General features: G+C 36.1%; 1 protein-coding gene across 3 annotated transcripts in view; it reads left to right on the top strand.

Moving 5' to 3' along the window:
- The window catches only part of CIB2 (calcium and integrin binding family member 2), a 46,800-nt gene extending 32,158 nt beyond the window's left edge, over positions 1-14,642 (top strand). Inside the window, exons 6-11 of one of the 3 annotated variants that reach the window (XM_040569459.1) lie at positions 563-602; positions 5,736-7,021; positions 8,642-10,556; positions 11,544-11,754; positions 12,647-12,719; positions 13,025-14,642. In XM_040569459.1, the coding sequence (XP_040425393.1) occupies positions 563-602; positions 5,736-5,771 (76 nt within the window). In that variant the 3' untranslated portion in view covers positions 5,772-7,021; positions 8,642-10,556; positions 11,544-11,754; positions 12,647-12,719; positions 13,025-14,642. Of the gene's footprint in view, positions 1-562; positions 603-5,735; positions 7,022-8,641; positions 10,557-11,543; positions 12,720-13,024 lie in introns of all 3 variants that reach the window. The other 2 variants (XM_040569458.1, XM_040569460.1) reach the window with 2 other exon arrangements.
- The last annotated feature ends 6,076 nt before the right edge of the window (positions 14,643-20,718 follow it).

Genomic DNA, 20,718 nt, shown 5'->3' with positions numbered 1-20,718 from the left:
GAAGACACCATTCCTTTGAATCCTAGGAAACATTAGCATCTCAAGAGGATATGCTACAAGTCAGTGTGAGTGTCTTCTATACAATAGAAACGCAGCAGGCAGTACTTGACTAACCAAGTGTGTCACTGGGAATTCTTTTAAAACAAGATACATATCATTATGGTGAGGTTCAGCTGAATATGCATTCCAATATTTTTTCTACATATTTCTAGCTAAAAAAATGTTCTCTGTACACTGTTCTCCATAAAGAAACTGTTGGGGTCAGGCAGAATTTCTTCTAATCAACGAAGAGGCCATGAAATGTACCTACAGATCTGGTAGATAGCACAGATCAAATGTGAAGAATTGAAGGCCGATGTAAAGACTCAGCAGAAGCTGTAGTTTCAGAGGTTTCCTGTGCCATGACTGACTTTAGTGCTGTGTTGTAGAAGCTTGCAAAGCGCTGACTGAAATCCAAGCTGTGGATGCTGTGCAATCTAATCATTTCCTGAGAAGATGGCAGAGAAGAAGAATATTTGCCACCATACTCATTGGAATGACTGTCATAATTATTTTTTTTTAAGTTTTTGATGTGTTGGTGTAGGCATGAACTACCCTGCCAAGTGAGTGCTAAACTTATGCCTGAAACATCTTCTTGATAGTGCAAAAAATATGAAAACATTAATTTCTTTTATCTTAGTCAAATTGTTCCTTTTGAAGTCTTTAGCAGATGCATGGAAGAAACACCAACCTACACATGTCCAGAGACATCTGTAATTTTAATTTGGTTTTGCTTATCTCCACATTTTGTGCCCAATTGAATACACTCCAAACTTTAATTTCAGGGAAAACCAAGTGCCTATTGATTTATACTTTCAGCTGCTCAGCAGCTCTGAAAATTAGACACCAATGCATCAAAGCTATGTCCGCTTTTGAAAATGATTGCCAGTGAGCAACTGGAGATGCTGGGCAACTGCAGTTTTCAGAGACTATGTACAGTATTTCTGAATACTGGATCCTAGAATACCACATGGGTACCTAACATGGGATCCTTTTAAAAATGTTAACTACTTTTCCAAACCCTAGATGATTTTTGTTGTCAGTAAAGAAATTCTTACTCTATTCTTTACCTTTTTCCCCTCTCCAAAAGCCACTTCTTCACATCAAAAGATTATGAAGCTTAGATGCAATTTTTTTTTCTGTGGCTTTGCCACTGTTTCAGCATGTGATCGCTGCTAAGCCATAGGTGATGTTACTTTCTCTTTGCTGTTATATGGGTCCATTGCTTACCTGAGTTCTGACAGACACTGAGAACTTTTATATGATCTATCCAACTGTAAAATCTCACCATCATTAAAATGAGGTATAAAATTACTGAAGAGGAATATCTTTACCCTGTTGATAAGAATCTTACCTTTAAAGGTTTTCCATAATTCCTATTTTGAAGCACTTTTTTCACACAGCTCCATGTACTATTTTTTAAGCTGCCATACTGTCATGGATAATATATATACAACGTATAATATATACAGCAACCATTAATTTTGGCACTATGATCCAGGCTTTGACCTGGTATGAGCTAAAGTTCATCCATTCTATGTTGACTGATTTTCCTTATCTCACCACTTGTTTCTCAAACCTCTATTTAATGACCCTAAGTAGGTTTAATCTCCTACAGGCAGCCTTTGCAAGCTTTGTGCTGCTGTCAAACAAATGAAGATGCAGTAAAGTCTGTTGCTTGATTTGTGCTGCTGCTGTTGATGACACTTCTTTTAAAGACTAGAAGAAAATATTGCTCGTTGTTGACCAGGGAAGATGATGCATACAGTTTTGGCTTTTATTCTCGAAAGTAGAGTAAGCTGTAAATAATAATGACAATCACTAGTACAGACAATTTGGTTGCAGTAGGTTTATTTCACTCAATTGTTATCAAGAAGCTGCTTGCAGTTTAATGGAAATGTTTGCACTCTGAACTGGCGCTAGCTAAGTGTTCTGTTCTACAAGACTGGGTACGTTTTCCACAGGAAATTGGTACATAAATCATCCTGGAAGTTTAAACTTATTTGAAGGCCCAGGGGTGAAACATACTATAACAATTTGAAATGGAGCTTGAGAAGATCATGGCATTAATAACACCTGGGAGGTGCCAAAACTAGACAGAAACAACAGATGAAACAAAGATTTCATTGGAGATGCACTGTTCTGAAACCTTTGTGGGCCTTTACCAATGTAACAGGCCCTGTCATGACTCTAGTCCTACCCAAAGCTGACATGACAGGAGCTCTCTCTCAAGAAATGCGCATCTCAAAAGACCTGTCCTAAATTGCAGATGATCTAGTTTCTAAGGATTAAAGTCAAAGCTAGTGACAAATTGACAAGAGATGCTTAGTGAGCAAACAATGGCAAGAAATCATTTTTATCATTATTTTTCACAATATATTTCAGTTTCTCATTAGTAAAATGCTTCATTTCCAGAGGCCAAAATGACAGTCTGATAGAAATACCAAGAAAAACCCAACCTTAAACAGTTTTCCAGTGAAGTAGATTTACATGGATTTTTTTAAGGTGTCATTTCTAAAAATGTGTTCAAATGCTGATTTATTTTTTAATTCTTTAGATCCTAGATATTGCCAATGTGGGACTTAAATTTTAAAGATCTTAGATTAACGCAGGTCTCTATACATCTCTTGAGTTCTGAACTAAATGTTTACTATTTTTTTTCTGAAGTCTTAGTATTGGTAAGCTCTTTGCATTACAATATGCTTTCTATACATTTCAGTGTCACCCAGACTGAATAAATTCCAAGATGTGAAGTTCCTGGGGACTACTGTGAACATAACATTTTGTTTCCTCTGTATACATACCACAGGCTTTCCTTCAGTGAATTCCTGATTCAAATCAAATAGCTGTAATCAAGTTGGAGCCTCCCTGGAAAATAATCCAAAACTGTATGTCCAGAACACTTGAGCCTCTCGAATGCTCCAAACCTCTAAAGCTCTTTCATTCCATATAGGCACCAAAATTACAGTTTTTGCATGTAAATATACATGATGAATACCTTCTGATATCAGTCAAGAAGGAAACATACAGTTTGTAACACTGTAGGCACTGTCACAACATAGAGCAGAGATTATCACCTAGGGAAGGCTTTTCTACTTGCCCTCTGCATCTTTTACCATCCTGACAAGTTTCTCGAGAGTTCTGAAAACTAACAGCAGTTGTAGGATGTGTTGTGCTGTTTACCTCTATCACAGTGCAAACCGAGGATAAATAATCAAAATGTCTTGGTCCTTAGCATGAGAAATGATAAATTTATCTGCCTAGTTTGATGTGCATAGGAATCCAAATGCTGTGCTATATCAAAAGTGCAATTGGGAAACATGTCACTCTGCTGTATATCCAATAAATAAGTCAATGGACAATTGATTTAATTCAGTACTGTGCTCTGCCCTCTGATCTAATGTGTTCAGAAGATGTAAATTTCTCTTCAGATGTGTAAACCTTCATGAGAGAAGACTCGTTACTGCAGATAACTAATAGTCATAAATGCATTGGCCAATCATGGATTCTAACTGTCCCAGAGAATGGGACAGTTTGCAACGTCAGTAATTAATCTCTATGGCTGTCATACAAAACAGAAAATAAGTAGATATTCTTGTAGTTTTTTCTTTTCTCTGTTACAGGAAGATTTGAGGTTTCCAGTCCTGGCATCTAGGTTTGGCTCAGTCTAAAGACTGCAAGATGTTTGCAGATTTCCAATCTGCATCACAAATCTTTGGGACCATCTCTCCTGCACTAAGATTTAATTTTTCTTATGATATCAATATCTCATTGTATATCGTGCTCTGGGATAAACTTGTTTATATGAAACAAATATTATGAGTACCTCTGAATTTCCATAGTTATACAAGTGATGAGAACCTCATACACACAAAGAGGTCGTTCTAGATGCAGCATTTTTTCTTGCTGACTGGTAATGAAACTTTACATAATTGAAGGAAACATGATGATTTAGCTAACCTTACCATCTCAGTCTGCAACCAGAATTGAAGTTCTTTTATGTCTAATTGACAGTGTAATACTTTGCACATAGGGACAGTACATTTGAGAAATGCTTGGAGCTCAGTTTCAATTAAATGCAGACTGTAAAATGAAGTTGTGAAATGGAGAGATGAATCACTATTCTGTGAAATTGTGAAGATGATGCTGCTATGCTAAAAGACCAGAAGGTTACCTTAGGTATGTTTTTAAAGTGGCATTGCCATCCTGTATCTACTCACTGTTATTGCAAGATACAAGGAAAAGATGAGCATACTAACATATGCTTTTTTCTTACAATGCTGTCATTCCAGCCAGAGCAGTTACTGTAGGATCTTCACCAGAACTGGTTCTGTAAAGTCAGGTTTTCAGAATATTGAATTTCAATAATACTTTTGCATCATTTTCAAGATTATAGTGCATTTCTGCTTTTCAAGTAGTTTTATTATTTTCCAAATATTGACATCCGAATTGTCACTTGAGCAGAGTTTTTTTTACTATATAGGATAAGAAAAACCGTTTTTGGATCATTCCCTCATAAGTACTATAGTTGTGGGTCAACAAAAATTCACAGTTTAACAGCACACTGACTGGTTCTGTTCATGTGCTGCCTGTGCCTGACCAGAGGAGGCTTGTTGCCAGAAACTTGGAAAAATCAATGGAAAAAATAGTGACCTATCTGATTTTCTATAGCTTTGCCAGGTGCTTGGTTTGTCCATTTGCTTATTAAGGGTTAAGTTAACATTTTGCTCTGTCAGCTACTCATTTCCTCTGTTAGATATAATAGATATATTAATAGGTATACTAATGTTATAAGTAGTTGCCCAAGTGACTTAATCAGTGGTAGTTTTCTGGTAGTTTTCTCGAGTAAATGTTGTATTATTATAGTCAGAAGAAAAATGAGATTATTCCCATCACAACAAAGCAGAGGTCCATCAAAATGGTGGCAATTTACAGATGAAACAACAAGTCCCTGAACACTTCACTGTTGTTCTTGTAGGTTAGATCAGGCCTTAGGATTGACTATTGTGTCCTTGCCAAGCATCCTGCCTATGCCTGAGTATTAGCAATCCTTGCATTTGTAGCTCAATGTTCTGTAGGTAACTTCTGAGGTTATGTGAAGATCTGTCCTTCTGACACATTCTGAAACTAGAACAGTAGAGCAGGATTTCTGCAGTTCAGATGGTATAGATGTATTTGGAAGTCATTGAGTAATTTTGTTGCCAGTCTGTTCATGTCTTTATCAACAATTTATGACTGTAAATAGAAAATGTCTCCCTGTCCAAAAGATCTTAAGCTTTCTAATAAAACCAAAGTTTAAAGTATTAAATCTGCCTCTCTGATAAGTAAAAGCTTTCAAAATGAGAAATTCTCTAAATGCAGTCACTGTTCATCCTATCATTGTCCTAATTCTTTTTTTTTTTTTTTTTCTTAATACTTGACCTTCCTAATTGTTAGGCATTCAGTAAAAGGATGATTATACTTTCTGGAGTAGAATTTAGTAGGTTTAGAAATGCATTTCATCTTGAAATACTTCAGTGTAAATGAGAATGCACTTCAGTTTTTCACCTTCTCATATGTCCTTGCTAGGAGAAAGGACAAGGAAGACCAGAGATTAAGATTTGTTATGCAGCACCTTCATTTATATACTCAAAGGAAAGCGTTGTATACAATGACAAATTTATGTATCTCTCTTAATCTTTTTCTTTCCTTTGCAGTACTTTCCACATAAGAATCTGAAGATGTTTCTGTGAGCCAGTGTTATCAGAAGTGACTTGCCAGTCCAGCCTTTCTGAATCTCAGGCGCCTTGGGGGCTTTTGTCCTCTAATTGTGGCTTCTTAGAACGCAAAAAGTATTGAAATAATTATGATGCACAAACGGAGAGAAGCATCATTTGATCTACAGGATATTTGGAACAGTTGCATTTTTATCTTCACTGCTGGCCAAGCACTCTGGCAAAGATGGTTGGGTTGTGGTTATTTTTTTAAAAACAGGCAGAGTATCATCAGAATATTATTAAAGGTATTTCCACATAGTTTTTATATTTATGAATATTTAATACTGCTCTTAAAAGCAAAAAAAAAAAAAGATGATTGACAGGAAGATGAAGTTGGGTGACTTTTCCAAGAGAAAGCAAGCATGGGCCTTAAATAACGAGTTGCCTCTATCACTGTGGTGTACAGCTGGGGGTCTTGCATGGAAATACTCTTACATGAAAGAACTGCAGTCAAGATCAAACTCCCAGTGTTGAAGACAACCACATCCCAGGTTTGCCTTTCAGTCACTGAAATGGCAGGTGCTGGGTTTGGTGCTTACCTTCAACCAATATTTTATGGATTGTCATGTCCTTATGAAACTTGAAATATTTGCCTTTTGTATATGATAACTGCATATGTGATTCATTTCTTTCCAAGATTAACTTTAAAACTGTGTCCTTAATCTCAAAGGAAGTCTTGCATTTTACTGATTCTATGGGCTGATAGTGTTGAATAGAAGAATACGGTCATCCGTTACCCATGAAGAAATTAAAGAAGCACAGCACTATTACTAAGGACATGAAAAGACATTTTCTTTCTAAACAAGCTATGCAATCTTTCCCATAAAATGCATGAATGCAGCTCTGTATTTCTCCTTCCTCTTCAGCTGGAAATCAGCTATGTTCTTTTTATTTTATTCCAGTACTGTTTAGGTACTGTGGCCTGAAGACAATCATACATGTATTACTGTTCTAACAGTCAATAGAAGGGCTCTGTCACTTACATGGCTTCTGTATCAAAGTCATAACAATTAAAACTTTTGACGCATTTTATCGTGCTTTGAGAATTTTTAGGCTAAGCACATTAACTTCCATTCTACTCATTATTCCAACTACTGTAAAGTTAAATCTTTCAAAGGCTGAAACATGTTACACTTATTGAAATAGCTGATAAAATATAGAAATTAATCCTTTTGCCATTTCTGTAGGTATGATGATGCTCTCTACTGTGGAACTTTTAATGGATGGTAAGCTTGCAGTGTAGCTTTCTGTTGAAATGCACAATCTCCTTTTCTTTTTTCCCAGGGCTAATTTTTGTTTGCTTACCCGTTAGAGGCACTTCTGATGCAGTCTCACAAGGTGGCACCATAACATCACATCACATCATGACTTGAGTTACCTGTTTAAACGTTTCTCTGAAATACAGGGTACTTATGTATTTTGATGCTACAAACAAAAAGATGAAAACTGCGGTTATCTGTTGATTTTAAAACTGTAGGTAATAAGACAAAACTTCATATTTGCTAAAATTAACAGTTAAATCTTAAAATGGGCAAAAATAAATACTGTTGAAACAGATACACGAAAGTTAAATGATTTTGTGTTATCGAGTTTTGTGTATCGAGTTTGTGTACAAGAGAACTTCATTTGTAATACATGTTAATTGGACTGTGACCCACTATAGTGACAGTTTCTGCCTTATTGCATTTTAAACCCTCTCTCAAATGCAGATACTGTAAGTTTCCAGGCAATTATTTTTTTCCTTTTGCATGGCATTGGTCTCAGTGCTATCCGATAGCATTAAGAGTACCAGGTTGTTTTTCCCTTTTATGAGTTAATGTGCTTTTAATTCCATCTGTTCAGTTTTGCTGTCTTTCAATATAATTAGATATTATTTTCTTTTTTTTCATTATGTAATAGCAACTTGTGTTTTTTTATGTAGAAATCATTATTTCATATACATCTGCCATATGCTCTTTGGAGATATGGTGGCCACAGCTGTTACAGGTAATTGAAAATTTTTGATTTATAGAATGTTTTCTTTATTTTCTGTCTTACCCTTTGTAAGTTGTGCTAGCTTGTTTACATTAAAATAGTGACACACTTGGAAAGTTGAAGTCTTTTTAGGTTGTCTGTGGTACTTACATCTTTTGCATGTTATGAGAAAGCACAAAAATAGAATAACTCAACTTTTTTTAATTTTAGATGCTCATTATGTGATACGGTGATATATATTAGTGATATGGTTTAGTGGAGGACTTGTTAGTGTTAGGTCAGAAGTTGGACTGGGTGATCTTGGAGGTCTCTTCCAACCTAGATGACTCTGTGTGATTCTGTGTGATGCGCTGAAGTTATCCACCATAATGTTAACTGTTAACCAGTTTTATGTTGATGGCTTTAAAACATTTCAGTCTCAGGTAATCGATCTATTTAAACTTCACTGGGACTTAAACATATGGCTGATGTTCAAAATGCGGCAAGTGTACTGTTCTGAGTAGAAATGCTTCAGTGAATTAAGGTCAAAGCAATGTAAGGCCTCATATGGGACATTATCTTTCTCCTTAGTGCGATGGAGTCAGTTCTAGGGTATGCTGTTTCTTTATGAGAACTGGAGAGGTCCTATTAAAAATCCCAGAAAATTTAAATGTACATGAAAAATTAAACAAATAGGGACCTTGCAGAAACTGGAAAAACTCATGTTGTAGAGATTTAACAGATTCAGATTTTCCGAAATAACAATATAAAGGAAGCTACATAGAGATTTTGGTACAGATACATTTGTAGAGTGGAGTCAAAATGCCCAGTAAATCAATCTGGGTTGAAATAACAGCAGGACTATAAAGTGTTTATGTTACTACCTGTTACAGCTCAGCTGGGACAGAAAGTGGAAATGAAATTGGATGAAGAAGGCATTAAAGACAAATCACGATTGCTGATGTCTTTAGGAAGATGTGTCTGAGACAGAAGCAAAGGACATTGTGAGCACATGTTCTGCTTTTTTCTCTGTATGATTTTGCAGTTGTAGGTGTCTTGCAGAGATGTTGATGATGCTGAGTGACTATCAAATTCTCTCTGGTGGGGAAGAGGAAGAGACTGTTCTTGGTGTAATTAAAAGAGCATCACCATTGCAGATGAGTGCCTTTATTTAACTGGAATTTCTGCCATTCTTGTCTGTAAAAGACATTTCAAAGTCTGAATTCTGAATGAAATTCCCTGCTGCCCTTTTCTTTAGACTAATTTGCAAGACCAGTGACAGACAAGTCAATGGCATCAGCCTCCTGTGTTTTGCTAAGTTATCAAGTAAATTAATTGTTCCCTCTGTCCTTGTCTCAGTTAAGATTTGTTCAGATCCAAATATTTTTCTGCTTAAATCCATGACTTTGTTAGATATATTTTGCACACACGGTTGATCTTGCATGCATGCTGCTGACTGCATGCTTGCAAACCCTGCAAACGCACCCTGATTTACTCTTTTCCACTTCTGTGCACATACAGGTCAAGGCTATATGTGCTTTAAGATGTAGGCCAAAGTGTTTTAACTCTGCTGCAGAGGGCTGTGGGCAGCAATCCAGCCTCCTACTCTGTTACTGTAGCTTCTCTCAAGTGAAATCAGCAGGGGTGGCAGCCTGCCAGTAGCAAGAGCCTCCTTGCTGGGCGCTGAGTCACAGCCTGGACAGTTCAGCACAGACAAAGCTTGCTGTCTGCTACCTGTGTGAACAAACTAGACAGAATGGTAGCTGTTTGATGAAAGAGTGTTAACCGAAGACCCGGGCCCTTCAGGAAAAGCTCTGTAAGAATGCAGGTACCAAGTGTCTCTCTTTACTTGACAGGAAAAGGTTTTCTCAGCTCAGTCTCAGAAAGTGCAGCCCAGCTCCTGCAGAGGAGGTCAGGTTCAACTTTTAGCAGACCTTTCACCCCCACAGCCTATGGGCTGCTTCTCACACCACCCTGGAGACAGTACTGATAGTAAACTCACGCTGATTGTTAACTATCTGGTTTTGGTATTTGCTATTCTGGGTTACTTCAATGATACTTAGAAATATGTTAATTTTCACCAGACTTTTTTTCCTTTGAGGGGAAATGATTTTCTATTTTGGAATCTGTTAAACTTCGTCATTATGAACTAGTAGACCCTGAAAGGAAAAAGAACATTAGGATTTTAACCAAAATAGTCTTTTTGTTTTTTTCAGAAAATAGTCCTGCAACTTCTTTTGGTATGACTTCATGCAGTAAGATTCTGCATACAAAAATATAAAAATAAAAATCTGTAGATTCAGAGACAATTCCCTCTGCGGGAATAATTTGAAGCAGAAAGACTGCTTTTGCTTTGTCTAAACAAATAGGTTAAACAATGTGTGTATTCTCAGAAATAAACTAAATTCCAGCAAACTCAATGAGGCTTTTCATGTTCAAAAGTTTTCCTCTGTTTTATGGTGATTTTAGTGACTGTTTTTCTTCCAGTGATAAAAACAGATATGATAAGGAAATACAAATATTGCCTATTGTAATTTATTTCATCATAATGACAGTAGCAGTAGACTTTAAAGAGTGACCTGAGAAATAGTAAAATTTGGCTTTCTCCAGAATTTGTTAGCAAATGTTCCTAATGAAATGACTTGATCCCATGTGACTCACTTTCAGTATTTTTCCATTTCCAGTTACCTCCTGTAGATGAAAAAGCAGAATACAAGGAAAGAATTATCAGCATCCAAAGATGGCGTATTTGAGATCTTTTCCTTCTTCCAGGAAAATCACAAAATTAAATACTGGTTTATTAATGCAGTAAGTCCGACCTGAATTGCTTAGAGTTGTTTCTTTCGCTTACTGTGGTAATTCTGTACTAGCCAGATATCCTTGAGGGCCTGATTTCAACAACAGGAAGACTCCTACTCCTTTCAGTAGGCAGGCTTCAGATCACATCTTAAATAATATTTTGCTTTGTTCAAACACAGAATGCTTAAAAAACAGATCAAAGACAGAAAATAAAGTTTTTTTTTTCTGAAGAAGTACTAATAAGCAGGCACTATCAGAAGTGGAAAACAGATTTGCTGCAAGTTTTATCATCTCATTCTTTATTAAGCAAAATACAAAAAGTGAGAAAATATTATAGGCTCACATGACAGGTGAGATAAGTGGTGTGTTTGATAACAGTGGCCAGGAGAGCTAAAGGAAACGTGCAACAATCTGTGTATCAGCACTGTTTTCCAAGCTGGAGAAATTTGTATGGATTTGGAAACCTGCTAAAGTTCACAAATCAGTCCATGGTAATGCAAAAGTTTAATGTCTTGTGACCCAGATTCCACCTCTTCAGACAGAGATTTCCAGGTTTGGGTGGAGTCTAAATGGTACTCAGCAGTTTCCATCAAATTTCCTTTGACACACAAGGTACCTCACTTTTAGTGGTGGGGGGACGTAAAGCACGTCATGTGAGCAGCAAGCATTTAGCTGTGAAATAAAAAGAAGGGAAGAATTTCTGGGCAGCTTGTGAAACTAGAACTTTAGTCTTGCTTTGTTCTGTAGGACCACTGTACTAGGTATTTCCAATTTAATGCAAGTGTCTTATGGCCAGTTTAGCTTTAATTCTGGAGCTCAGCGTTCACTTCTGGAGAAGAGATGATGCTTTGTTATGAAATTATCCTCTATTTTTCTGTGTAACTATGAGTTTGAGCATATTATTTTAATAGATAGTGAATTTTTGAATCATTCTTTCTTAAAACCTCTAGACTGCAGGCCACAGTTATTACTTTCCATCTGCTTTCATATACTCAGCCAATAAAAAGAAGTCATGGAGCACAGGGTGAGGAACAGGTTTTCTTATACAAGGAATTGATGCCAATAGCATACATCTCAGTGGCAAGTGAATAGCAAACAGAAAGGACCCCTTGGGATACCAAAGAACAAGCATGTCTGTGCATCTTCTGGGCACAGCCTTCACCCAGTCTCCTCATAAAAAATGGAATGAATTAATTTCTCAGTAAAGGTATAGTTCTTTTTATATATCTTCCTCCTTAAGTGTGCAGGTAGCAATTTAACCTTGCATGATTTAGTTGTGTTGAGGCAGATACTAGCCAATACAGTTCTTTGCTCTGAGGATCCAGTCATACCATTTGTGCGAAGCAGTACCATTCTCTCTATTATGACCCTTTGATTTTGGTGAGTTTATGTAGAGATGAAGAGCCAATCAGTGACAATAAGGATGAATCTTGCCCCGAGACTACTGAAAAATACAAGAACACCCTGAATCCTTAGCCATTTAATCTGTGCCTTACATATTTTGTAGGAGTTTTATGGCTTTACTGATTCAAACAAAATATATTTGAGGTTTTATAAAGAATAGGACATCTGAGTTTGCACTATATAATTATTTCCTGGAACACTGTACAGTGAATTCAGCTAACGTTCCCTCTCATTTGCTTGCTTGAAATGAGTATATTTTGTCCACAAAGAGGCTGCAGGCTTACCACTAAATATCACTGTACTAGACATTCTGAGTAAGCATGTGATAAATTCTGGTAAATCCAGAGTAAATACATTAAATAGTAATTGCATATTTTGACTGAACCTCTCCTAGGAATAAACTTGATATGTCATATATCCCTTTGAAAATGTTTGAGTAGCATTTGAAGATTCACTCCTGAATCTCTGTCATGTATTATATACTAGTTGGTCTACCTCAGTGCAGTATGTTTGGCTTCAGGTCTCAGATCTGCCAAGAAATTTGGGGCTTATTCTGATCACACGGCTTTAGAAATAAAGTCCATTGTGTTATGTTTTATTCTGATTGAAAATTATAGCTGTGTTGAAGTAGACCAGTTATTGACCTATTTATAGTATATTTTAACTATTGCTTAATTTTTGATTGTTTTCAGCAGAGAGCAGATAGATCATCGTGTTTCCACAGTTAATCTGTGGTATTAACCTTGTGAATGCCGGTGCAGAGATAAGGTAGGGTGAGCATGGAAAATTAAGCCTGTTATGTAAAAAGAGACTGGACAAAGTATTGTCTTAGGAAAGTGAAATGGAGAGGGTTATGAATCCTGTGGTGAAATTCAGGAAACTTGACTCGGTGACCTGGGTTTTGAAACCTACAAAGTCTCCCACCTTTCCCTCTACTATTTACCTTTAGTTATATAAAACACTTCTTGAATTGGTAGCTAATCTACCCCAATTGAATCTAATAAGTTACAAATAAATGTGATTCTTCATGACGTATGATGCTTATTAATCTCCATTTTATGTTCCACTAAAAGGGGGAAAATGAAGTATATGCAGAGGAAAAGGAGTCAAGGACACTTCCCTGGTCATCTACTGATAGATTTATTCTGCCCCCAAGTGGGACCTTCAGTCACCTCTATGACTGCTGAGGCAGCCAATTTCTAAACTCTTTTTCAGCTTAGAAATCCATTATAAGGACAGGAGAAAAAGACAATTGTGGTGATAGTTTTTAATGAAAATTCGTAGATGATACCTTTTTTGTGAATGGGATTTGCTTTCTATCTAGTATCTTTTTATTGTTTCTGCTAATTGAGACACTATGGTGATGTTGCTGGCTGCATGTTTCTTCCTGAGTTCATGAAATGAGGTAGACCCCTTTTTATTTTAGTTGAATGATTTTTCTTGTCTCACCTTAGGAGTATAAATTTTTGTTTTTACCAGCTTTGATTTATAATCACCTGTGATGTATGGCAGGGTTTTATGATATGACTGTTTTGCATCTTTCAGCTCCAAGCTTAATGAGTTTATTGGAAGTGTTTGTTAGGAATTTTAGCCAGAGTGTCTTTGAACATGCATGGTCAGTGAAATACAACTGAACAGAATGGAAATAGGTAGCAGCACTTTTGGAATAGTCCCACCACTTTGGGATCTGGAGAATGTAAAGCCTCTCCATTGCATTTCTGCCTTCAATACAGCAGAGTTGCAAAAGTGCACTGTCACTTATTTTAAATAGAGCTTTTCCAATATTCACAAGAAAACATAAAATACGTTGGCCAAAACTTTGGATAGATTTTTATAAAAGGTGTACACATACTAGTGCATCACCAATTCTTTTAATATGCATGAGGTTTCAGAGGTCTTTATTATGAAGGGTTATATTTTATTCATTATTGAACAAGGAACAAGGTTTACAATTTGTGTTCAGAGTCTTCCAAAAAACACAGGAGAATGTCTAGACACTGTGAGAAGGAGGAGTCTTGACTGAAAGCTATTAATTCCACTTTAAGAGCTGGCATTTTTTTTGCTGTTAGATTAGTGTAACTAATAGGAGAGTGAGACAGAGGGCTTGAGGTAGTCCCAGAAACTGTTCTTTTTTGGTTTACTTTCTTTTCTTCTTAAACTTGCTTATTTGAGTTTGAAGTTTGAAGTCTCAGTGAAGAGTCATGGAGTTTTTGCTTCTGTATATGCCAGCTGTAAAACCTTTTTGAGAGGCTAAGTATATTAAAGATACTGACAAAAAAAATCCTGATGCTTTCATTCAAAACTAATTACACCTTCTCAGAAAACTTTGTTACATTCCTACCAGTAATACTAGTTGTGAGGGGTTGGAGGTTATGAATACTAAGAGCTGTAACAAATAAAAGCTGTAAAACTCATTATGATAATAAACATGCATGTGAAACAAAAGGCAAGGAGCATGATCAATTTTAATGTCTAAGAAAACATTCCTTAAGAACAGTTATACCATATCCTGGATATGACTGTTTGCATCATTTGCAGAAAATCTATGGATCTGTACAAGAGAGACGATATATTTAAAAATAAATAAATATTTTCTCATGTAAATGGTACATTTATTACTAAGGTGATAAAAAGTATGAATGATTGTTCTACAGATATCCAGATGAAGATTTCAAATAAATATAGAATAAATTTAAGTTTAAAGAGCTTGATTCTTCTTCAGTTCTCACAAGGTTATTTTTGAAATTATCCATGCGAATTTTAAGATGAGTCAAATCAAAGGTTTTGCTTACAGTAAAAAATACAGTATTCATTATGTTGATGGTGATTAACGTTACACATTGCACATAAATACTACTTTACCTGCATACAACTGTTAAATTAATGTAATCAAGTATACAAGTTGTTATTAAAATACTGATGGTATTTTAAGCCACCCACAAGGTTTTCTTTGTGTTAGGTCCTGCACAAAGACATAACAAAATCCTTGTTTCTGCCTCAAAAGTGTTTACAACGTAAGAATATGAAGAACAGCAAAGGTCAGTCAGACTTTTAGGAATACAAATTCACATATTGCCATTAGCTGCAATTCTTCATTAGCATAAGTTCTATTGTATCATTTACATTTAACTAGAGTCGGTTGTACTTTGCATAAGAGCACAGCTGCTTTTGTTCTTTCATTTGCAAATGGTTTTAAAATAAATAAGAGTGACAAATTTGTGATAGGGTCCATTTCTCACACACACACAAAAAAAGGAAAATAATCAGGTTCCTCTTTTGAAGTTAATTTTGAGATCTTTTGTCACTGAACGTTTTAATGGACTTAAAAGAAAAGCCTGTCCAAAATATTCAGAAGTGGCTACATCTTGGTTACTCAAAGGTATTAAGCATCCACAAACAGACTGATAATTTGAAGTTTACACTACTCTATAAAAAATGTTTACTTCTTTCTGCTACATACCTTGTTTTCCCTTTATAAACAATCAAACCAGCTGTGAAAAACACCAGCGAACATTTTACACCTGACGAACATTTTACACCTATTTTCTACAGCTATTGAGCACTGCAAGAGTAGGTCATCAATCAGGACTAAACTTGCCAGCAAGTCTACCAAACGATTAATGCAGTTCATTCTTGCTGCTAATGAAACTGAGGAGGATAAGAATCAAGCAAAGCTTTATATCACTAGAAGGAAGTTATCTCTAAGTCTGCTTGAGCTGTGACTGAGGCAGTTTCACACAAGACGGAAAAGTTGTTCATTTAATCCATTCACACTGTGCACTATATTACCTGCTACATGTCTATGTTGTGTCACAAATCAAAGTTTTAGCCCATGTCCTACAAAAAAAATCTAGAGGAAAAAATCTAATCCTAGGCAGTTGCACTCTTAGAAGGACTCAGTCTTGGAAGTTTCTTTATGTATTTAAAGCTTCTGTAATGTCTCAGGCTTTCAGATATCAATCTTGGAAATGAAATTGGATAATAACTTTATCAACTGCAGAGCAATGCTAATATTGAGATGGTGACTGACAGACAGCTTTTTATATTCTTTATGACTGTTACAATAAACCTGGATTTTTCTCTTGTGTTCTATGTTTCAAAACCATAAAACCTGGAGTCTAAACTGAATCATAGGACTTCTGTTTTTTCCTTATGAAACATTTTAATACATATTTTTCACTGGCACTGGGTCATTCTTTTCCACCTCCCACTAAGGTAAAGTGGAAATGTCTAAGCTACCTGAAGAAGATGTAATCCAACATAGATGATAACTTGCTGATCTGTGGTCTGCTTTTTGCTGTCACTGAAATCGGTAAACAAAAAAAAACACACAATCCTTTTCATAATCCTAGGTTTCTAAAGGGCAAGTCTAGCAGTTGTATGTTCTTATATCTTCTGCGGTTAAAATTCAGTATGTGTTTAATCATGTTGGTTTCACATATAAAGCTATGTCCACAATCTAACACCTTCAGGAAGAAAAACTCTATTGCATGTAGATGATATTATTCTTGATGTATATGGAACTAATCACTGAGACATAATCAAGCCTTATGTAAAGTAGTTAGGATGAAATTAGTGCCATTACAGAATTTTTAATAGTTAATAAAGTTTGCTATTGGGTGCTATTGAGTATCGTAAGTGAATTCTCCCTTTCCCTTATTATTTTGCATGTCTGAAGGGTATTGGACCTTGAATTTTTCTATTGCTAGAAAACTGTTTGGGAGCATAGAGAACTACTGGAACCTGAATTGTGACATCTTCTGGACTGAAACCTGAATGACTGCAGGGGCAAGGAATTTTCATTATGATCACTGGATTGTCCTGTCCATTTTTGTATATTAACTTTACTAAGACACTGATGTACATGTGCAAAGCACCTAGCTGCTTATAATCCTTCATTGTCTTTTTGTAATTCATGATTCCTAAAGAATACATCAGAGAAATATTATCTTCTGAAGCATTTAACATCCTTGCTATCTTGGTTAAAATTACTTTATTTAAGGAATCTTCTAGTAATATTGCAGGAAAACACAAACTTTTGTTTAGCATAAACCAGAGGAGAATGAAGAAGTAAACAGTAGCAAATAAGAGATCATTATAGATCCACGCCATAAGGAAATACAAGAGAGAAAAAAATTTCTTTGCAATCATTTATATTTTTACAGTTTAAAAATTTTCTTCTAAGAGAACTTTGACAAGAGCAAAAACTACAGGATATTGTCTGATGTTTTTACCTCTAAAGTGTTGCCAAGTTGGGAAAAAACAGAATTTATAAGGATGAAGCATCAGCTTGGGCTTGCCAAGTCAAGTTTTTCTGTCTTGGTTATCAAAAGTAAGGAAATGAGTGGATGCTATCATTGGATGATGCTTTATTTTCCTTTGCTTACATAAAAATTGTTTCTATGGTAGCTTATAGATTAAGGGTAATTAGCTCAGGCTGAAAATTAGTAATTGTTTTCTGTTATTCACAGGTCTAAGTTGACTGCCGGCTCATTGTTATGCATTACTGTCTACGACATTAATGTCCATCTGAGTACAGTTTGCTTTTTTAGGAAGTGCTTTTTCCTGTGCTAATTTCACCCTTGTAAATGAAACACTCTTCCTGCCAAGGAGATACCAGTATGTTTGGTAAACAATGCCTGAGTTTCTCATTTTAAGTGTTGAACCTTAAGTTTCATGTTGGCATGAATTGGATCCAATTCTCATTGTCACAGAAAAGTCTGCATGGGGCACTGCGACACCAGGTGAGCTTGTCTGAGCTCTACACTCAGACGGTGGAGTATAGGTTTGGGTACTGAGGGTGTCTTCAGTCCCAGAAGGAATACAGACATATCAGCACAACGCTGTATTTAAATACACAATTGTCCTGCCAAAACGCTGCATAAGCATAGCCAGTGCTTGTTCTGCTTCTGTGTTGTGCTGTAACATTCAGTGTATCCCTGAGCCTTGTTCTTAACCGATGTTTCTTGTGTCATGATCTGAATGCAGGTGGTGCTAGAGATCTCCACAATTACTGCCCGATATCCTGCCTCTTTATTCAGTTATTTCTTCAGTCAGTTATTTCACGGAATCATCTAGGTTGGAAGAGACCTCCAAGATCACCTAGTCCAACCTCTGACCTAACACTAACAAGTCCTCCACTAAACCATATCACTAAGCTCTACATCTAAACGTCTTTTAAAGACCTTCAGGGATGGTGACTCAACCACTTCCCTGGGCAGCCTATTCCAATGCCTAAATTTCTTCAATATTGTGTTTGTTGTGAAGAGTCTGAATGACCACTTAACACACTGGCAGTAAATAAGCCGTCTTAGTTGTCCTTGGAACTCCTTATTCATTTTCAGTTTTTTCATTAACCTTCCCCCAACAATTTCCTGTTAGCCCTCTCAAATTACCGCTCCCATATTTGCAGAATACATTGCATTATGTATTCCTTTTCAGTGATATGTTCTGAAGACAGATGTTTCAAGAAAGAGAATCTAAGTTGTTTTAATAAATACGATGATGTCACCTGCTTCCCTAAATTCTTTCCCTTCTCAGGAGAAATTAATTCATAATGAAAGTTCATGAAATAACATTTGGGAGAGCTGCTTCTGTGTTTGCATCTCACATTCAGGAAATAACTCAGATATGCCAGTACACATCAGTGCTGTGTTGAGGTAGCTATCTGATAACTGCTTGAGATTAATTCAATGAAACCATCAGAACATTCCAGATAAAAGTAGGATTGCTAAAGCCTTGTATTGCTTTAGGTGAGGTATATATCCCGTAAACTTTGTGAAGAGTTCCTAAATACTTCAAAGGATGCATTATTATTAGCTGTAAGCTGGCAGTCCTCAAGCTAATGACATATGCAATTATCAGTGTTTTCTGTGAAGCATAAACAGCGTTTTACATCTGTTATTGTTGTTATTAATAAAAGGTGATGCTGCAGAAAGCTATTAGGATTTGGGGTGGGGAGAATGGAAAATGTTTGTTTTCAATAAACCAATTGGTTCTTGGAGCAATTCTTAACATATGCCATGAAACATAACTTAATTTTTAAGCACTAGAATTTCCCCCATCTCAGTCATCTGTATTTTGTATCTTTTTCTAGGATATAGTTCTCTTTTTCTATACCTATGCAAATTTTTTATTGGTACCAATGTAACCAGGTCAGAAAAACTGTTATGGCCAGGTAGACCAAATACAGAATATGTTTTGATGTAAAGCTGAACTTGGCATGTTTTGTGACAGAATCGGGTACTGGAGACCATCTGTCTGGATATGATAGGATAATTATCCCCTTGCATTTTCTTAGATAATACTATTATTGGATATTTGCCTTAGAAAGGACTTGAGGTTAGTTTGGCTCCAGATTTGAGTGATGTGACTTGCTCTTGATTCTGTGTTTCCTTGATTTTCCATGTGCTTCCTGTGTTTATCCAAAGGCAAAGCCCCAAGTTCCAAAACAGAAAACCACAGGAAAAGCCACTCTGGTAATGCTTGTCTTGAGCAAAAACAAATAGCAAGATAAATTTCCTGCAAGACCTTTTTTTCATGACAAATGTAGTCTGGGTTCTAGACCAAATAGTCTGGCTAAGAGAGCATATTTTTTAGGTTAACTATTCAATTACAGATTCTTATTTAAAACAACTAAACGTCTTTCAGTTTACCATCTTCAGTTTCTTTTGATCTTCAGCCTTGACAATTGTATTTGCCCCTTGCTAGGATATTTGATTCCTTTCTTGAAAAGTGATGAATGGTTCATTGCTGAATCATTAATGAACAATTAATGAATCTGAGTTCATCTTTAAACTCTGTACCCCAGCATTGCTTAAACTGCTGTACAGGGAAGAAAGGTAACCCTAAGCAGCCTTTCACTAAGTTATTTGTCACTCTGTGAGAGATAATGCAGATAAAACTTTTGTAATCCATTCTATCCCACGAGATCTTTCCTGATTCTTGTAGCATGCAGTGCTTCCATGTCATATAAATAAATAAATAAAAATGACACAAGGATTACGTGAGGACTTTTGTTAAAGTCTGTCCTCTGACCTCCTCTGATCTTTTTTTTTTTTTTTTTACTGGACACTTCTGTGAGTCCCCATTATAGGTATATTTTCTTAGATTCTCCACTGGGAACCAGGGACAAGTTACACATGGAATGAAGTTCCACTGTAAGTACCTGAAATAATGAAGCTTCATTGTCAGTGTTTGTATCTCTTGCCCATTAATCTTTTCCCCTCTACAAGAGTACTCTGGATTCTTCTGCTTATCCTCTTTGGCATTCCCATCAAGCTCTATCACAGCTGGGAGCCAGCCTGGATCTACATGAAGCCAACAATTATGTATGTGTGGATTGTCTTGTTTGTTGCTACAATTAAGTAGTTCTGGCTTTTTTATTCAGAAGGGATCTGATTTGACTCTCTCCTCTACGTGCATACCAACTTGTGTAAATGTTTTTACAAGTCAGATCGCAGATATGTAGCTAGAAATCAGTGCTGCCTTTAACTGAATTGGATCGTTGTTGCATTTTCATAGTGAAGAGTTCTTGGTAAGATGCAGTGCAACAAAAAGTAAAAGCAATGCATTTAATGTTGTTGTACATTCAGCTGGTTTTATGTGAGACAGTTAATTGGAGTTAAACTAGATCTTTCCTACTGAATCAGAAAATACAAATAAGCTTCTCTGCTTATTTAAGGCTTGTGGGTTTTCCATTTTGAGAAGGAAACACAAAAGGAGAATGTGAAACAGGAAAGGAGCACCATCTAGAGTTTAAAGAGAA

The sequence above is a fragment of the Cygnus olor genome, chromosome 11, assembly GCF_009769625.2.
Source record: "Cygnus olor isolate bCygOlo1 chromosome 11, bCygOlo1.pri.v2, whole genome shotgun sequence".
In the NCBI taxonomy this organism is placed as follows: Eukaryota; Metazoa; Chordata; class Aves; order Anseriformes; family Anatidae; genus Cygnus; species Cygnus olor.
The sequence above is the reverse complement of the archived record's forward strand: the minus strand, read 5'-3'. Positions and strand labels throughout refer to the sequence as shown.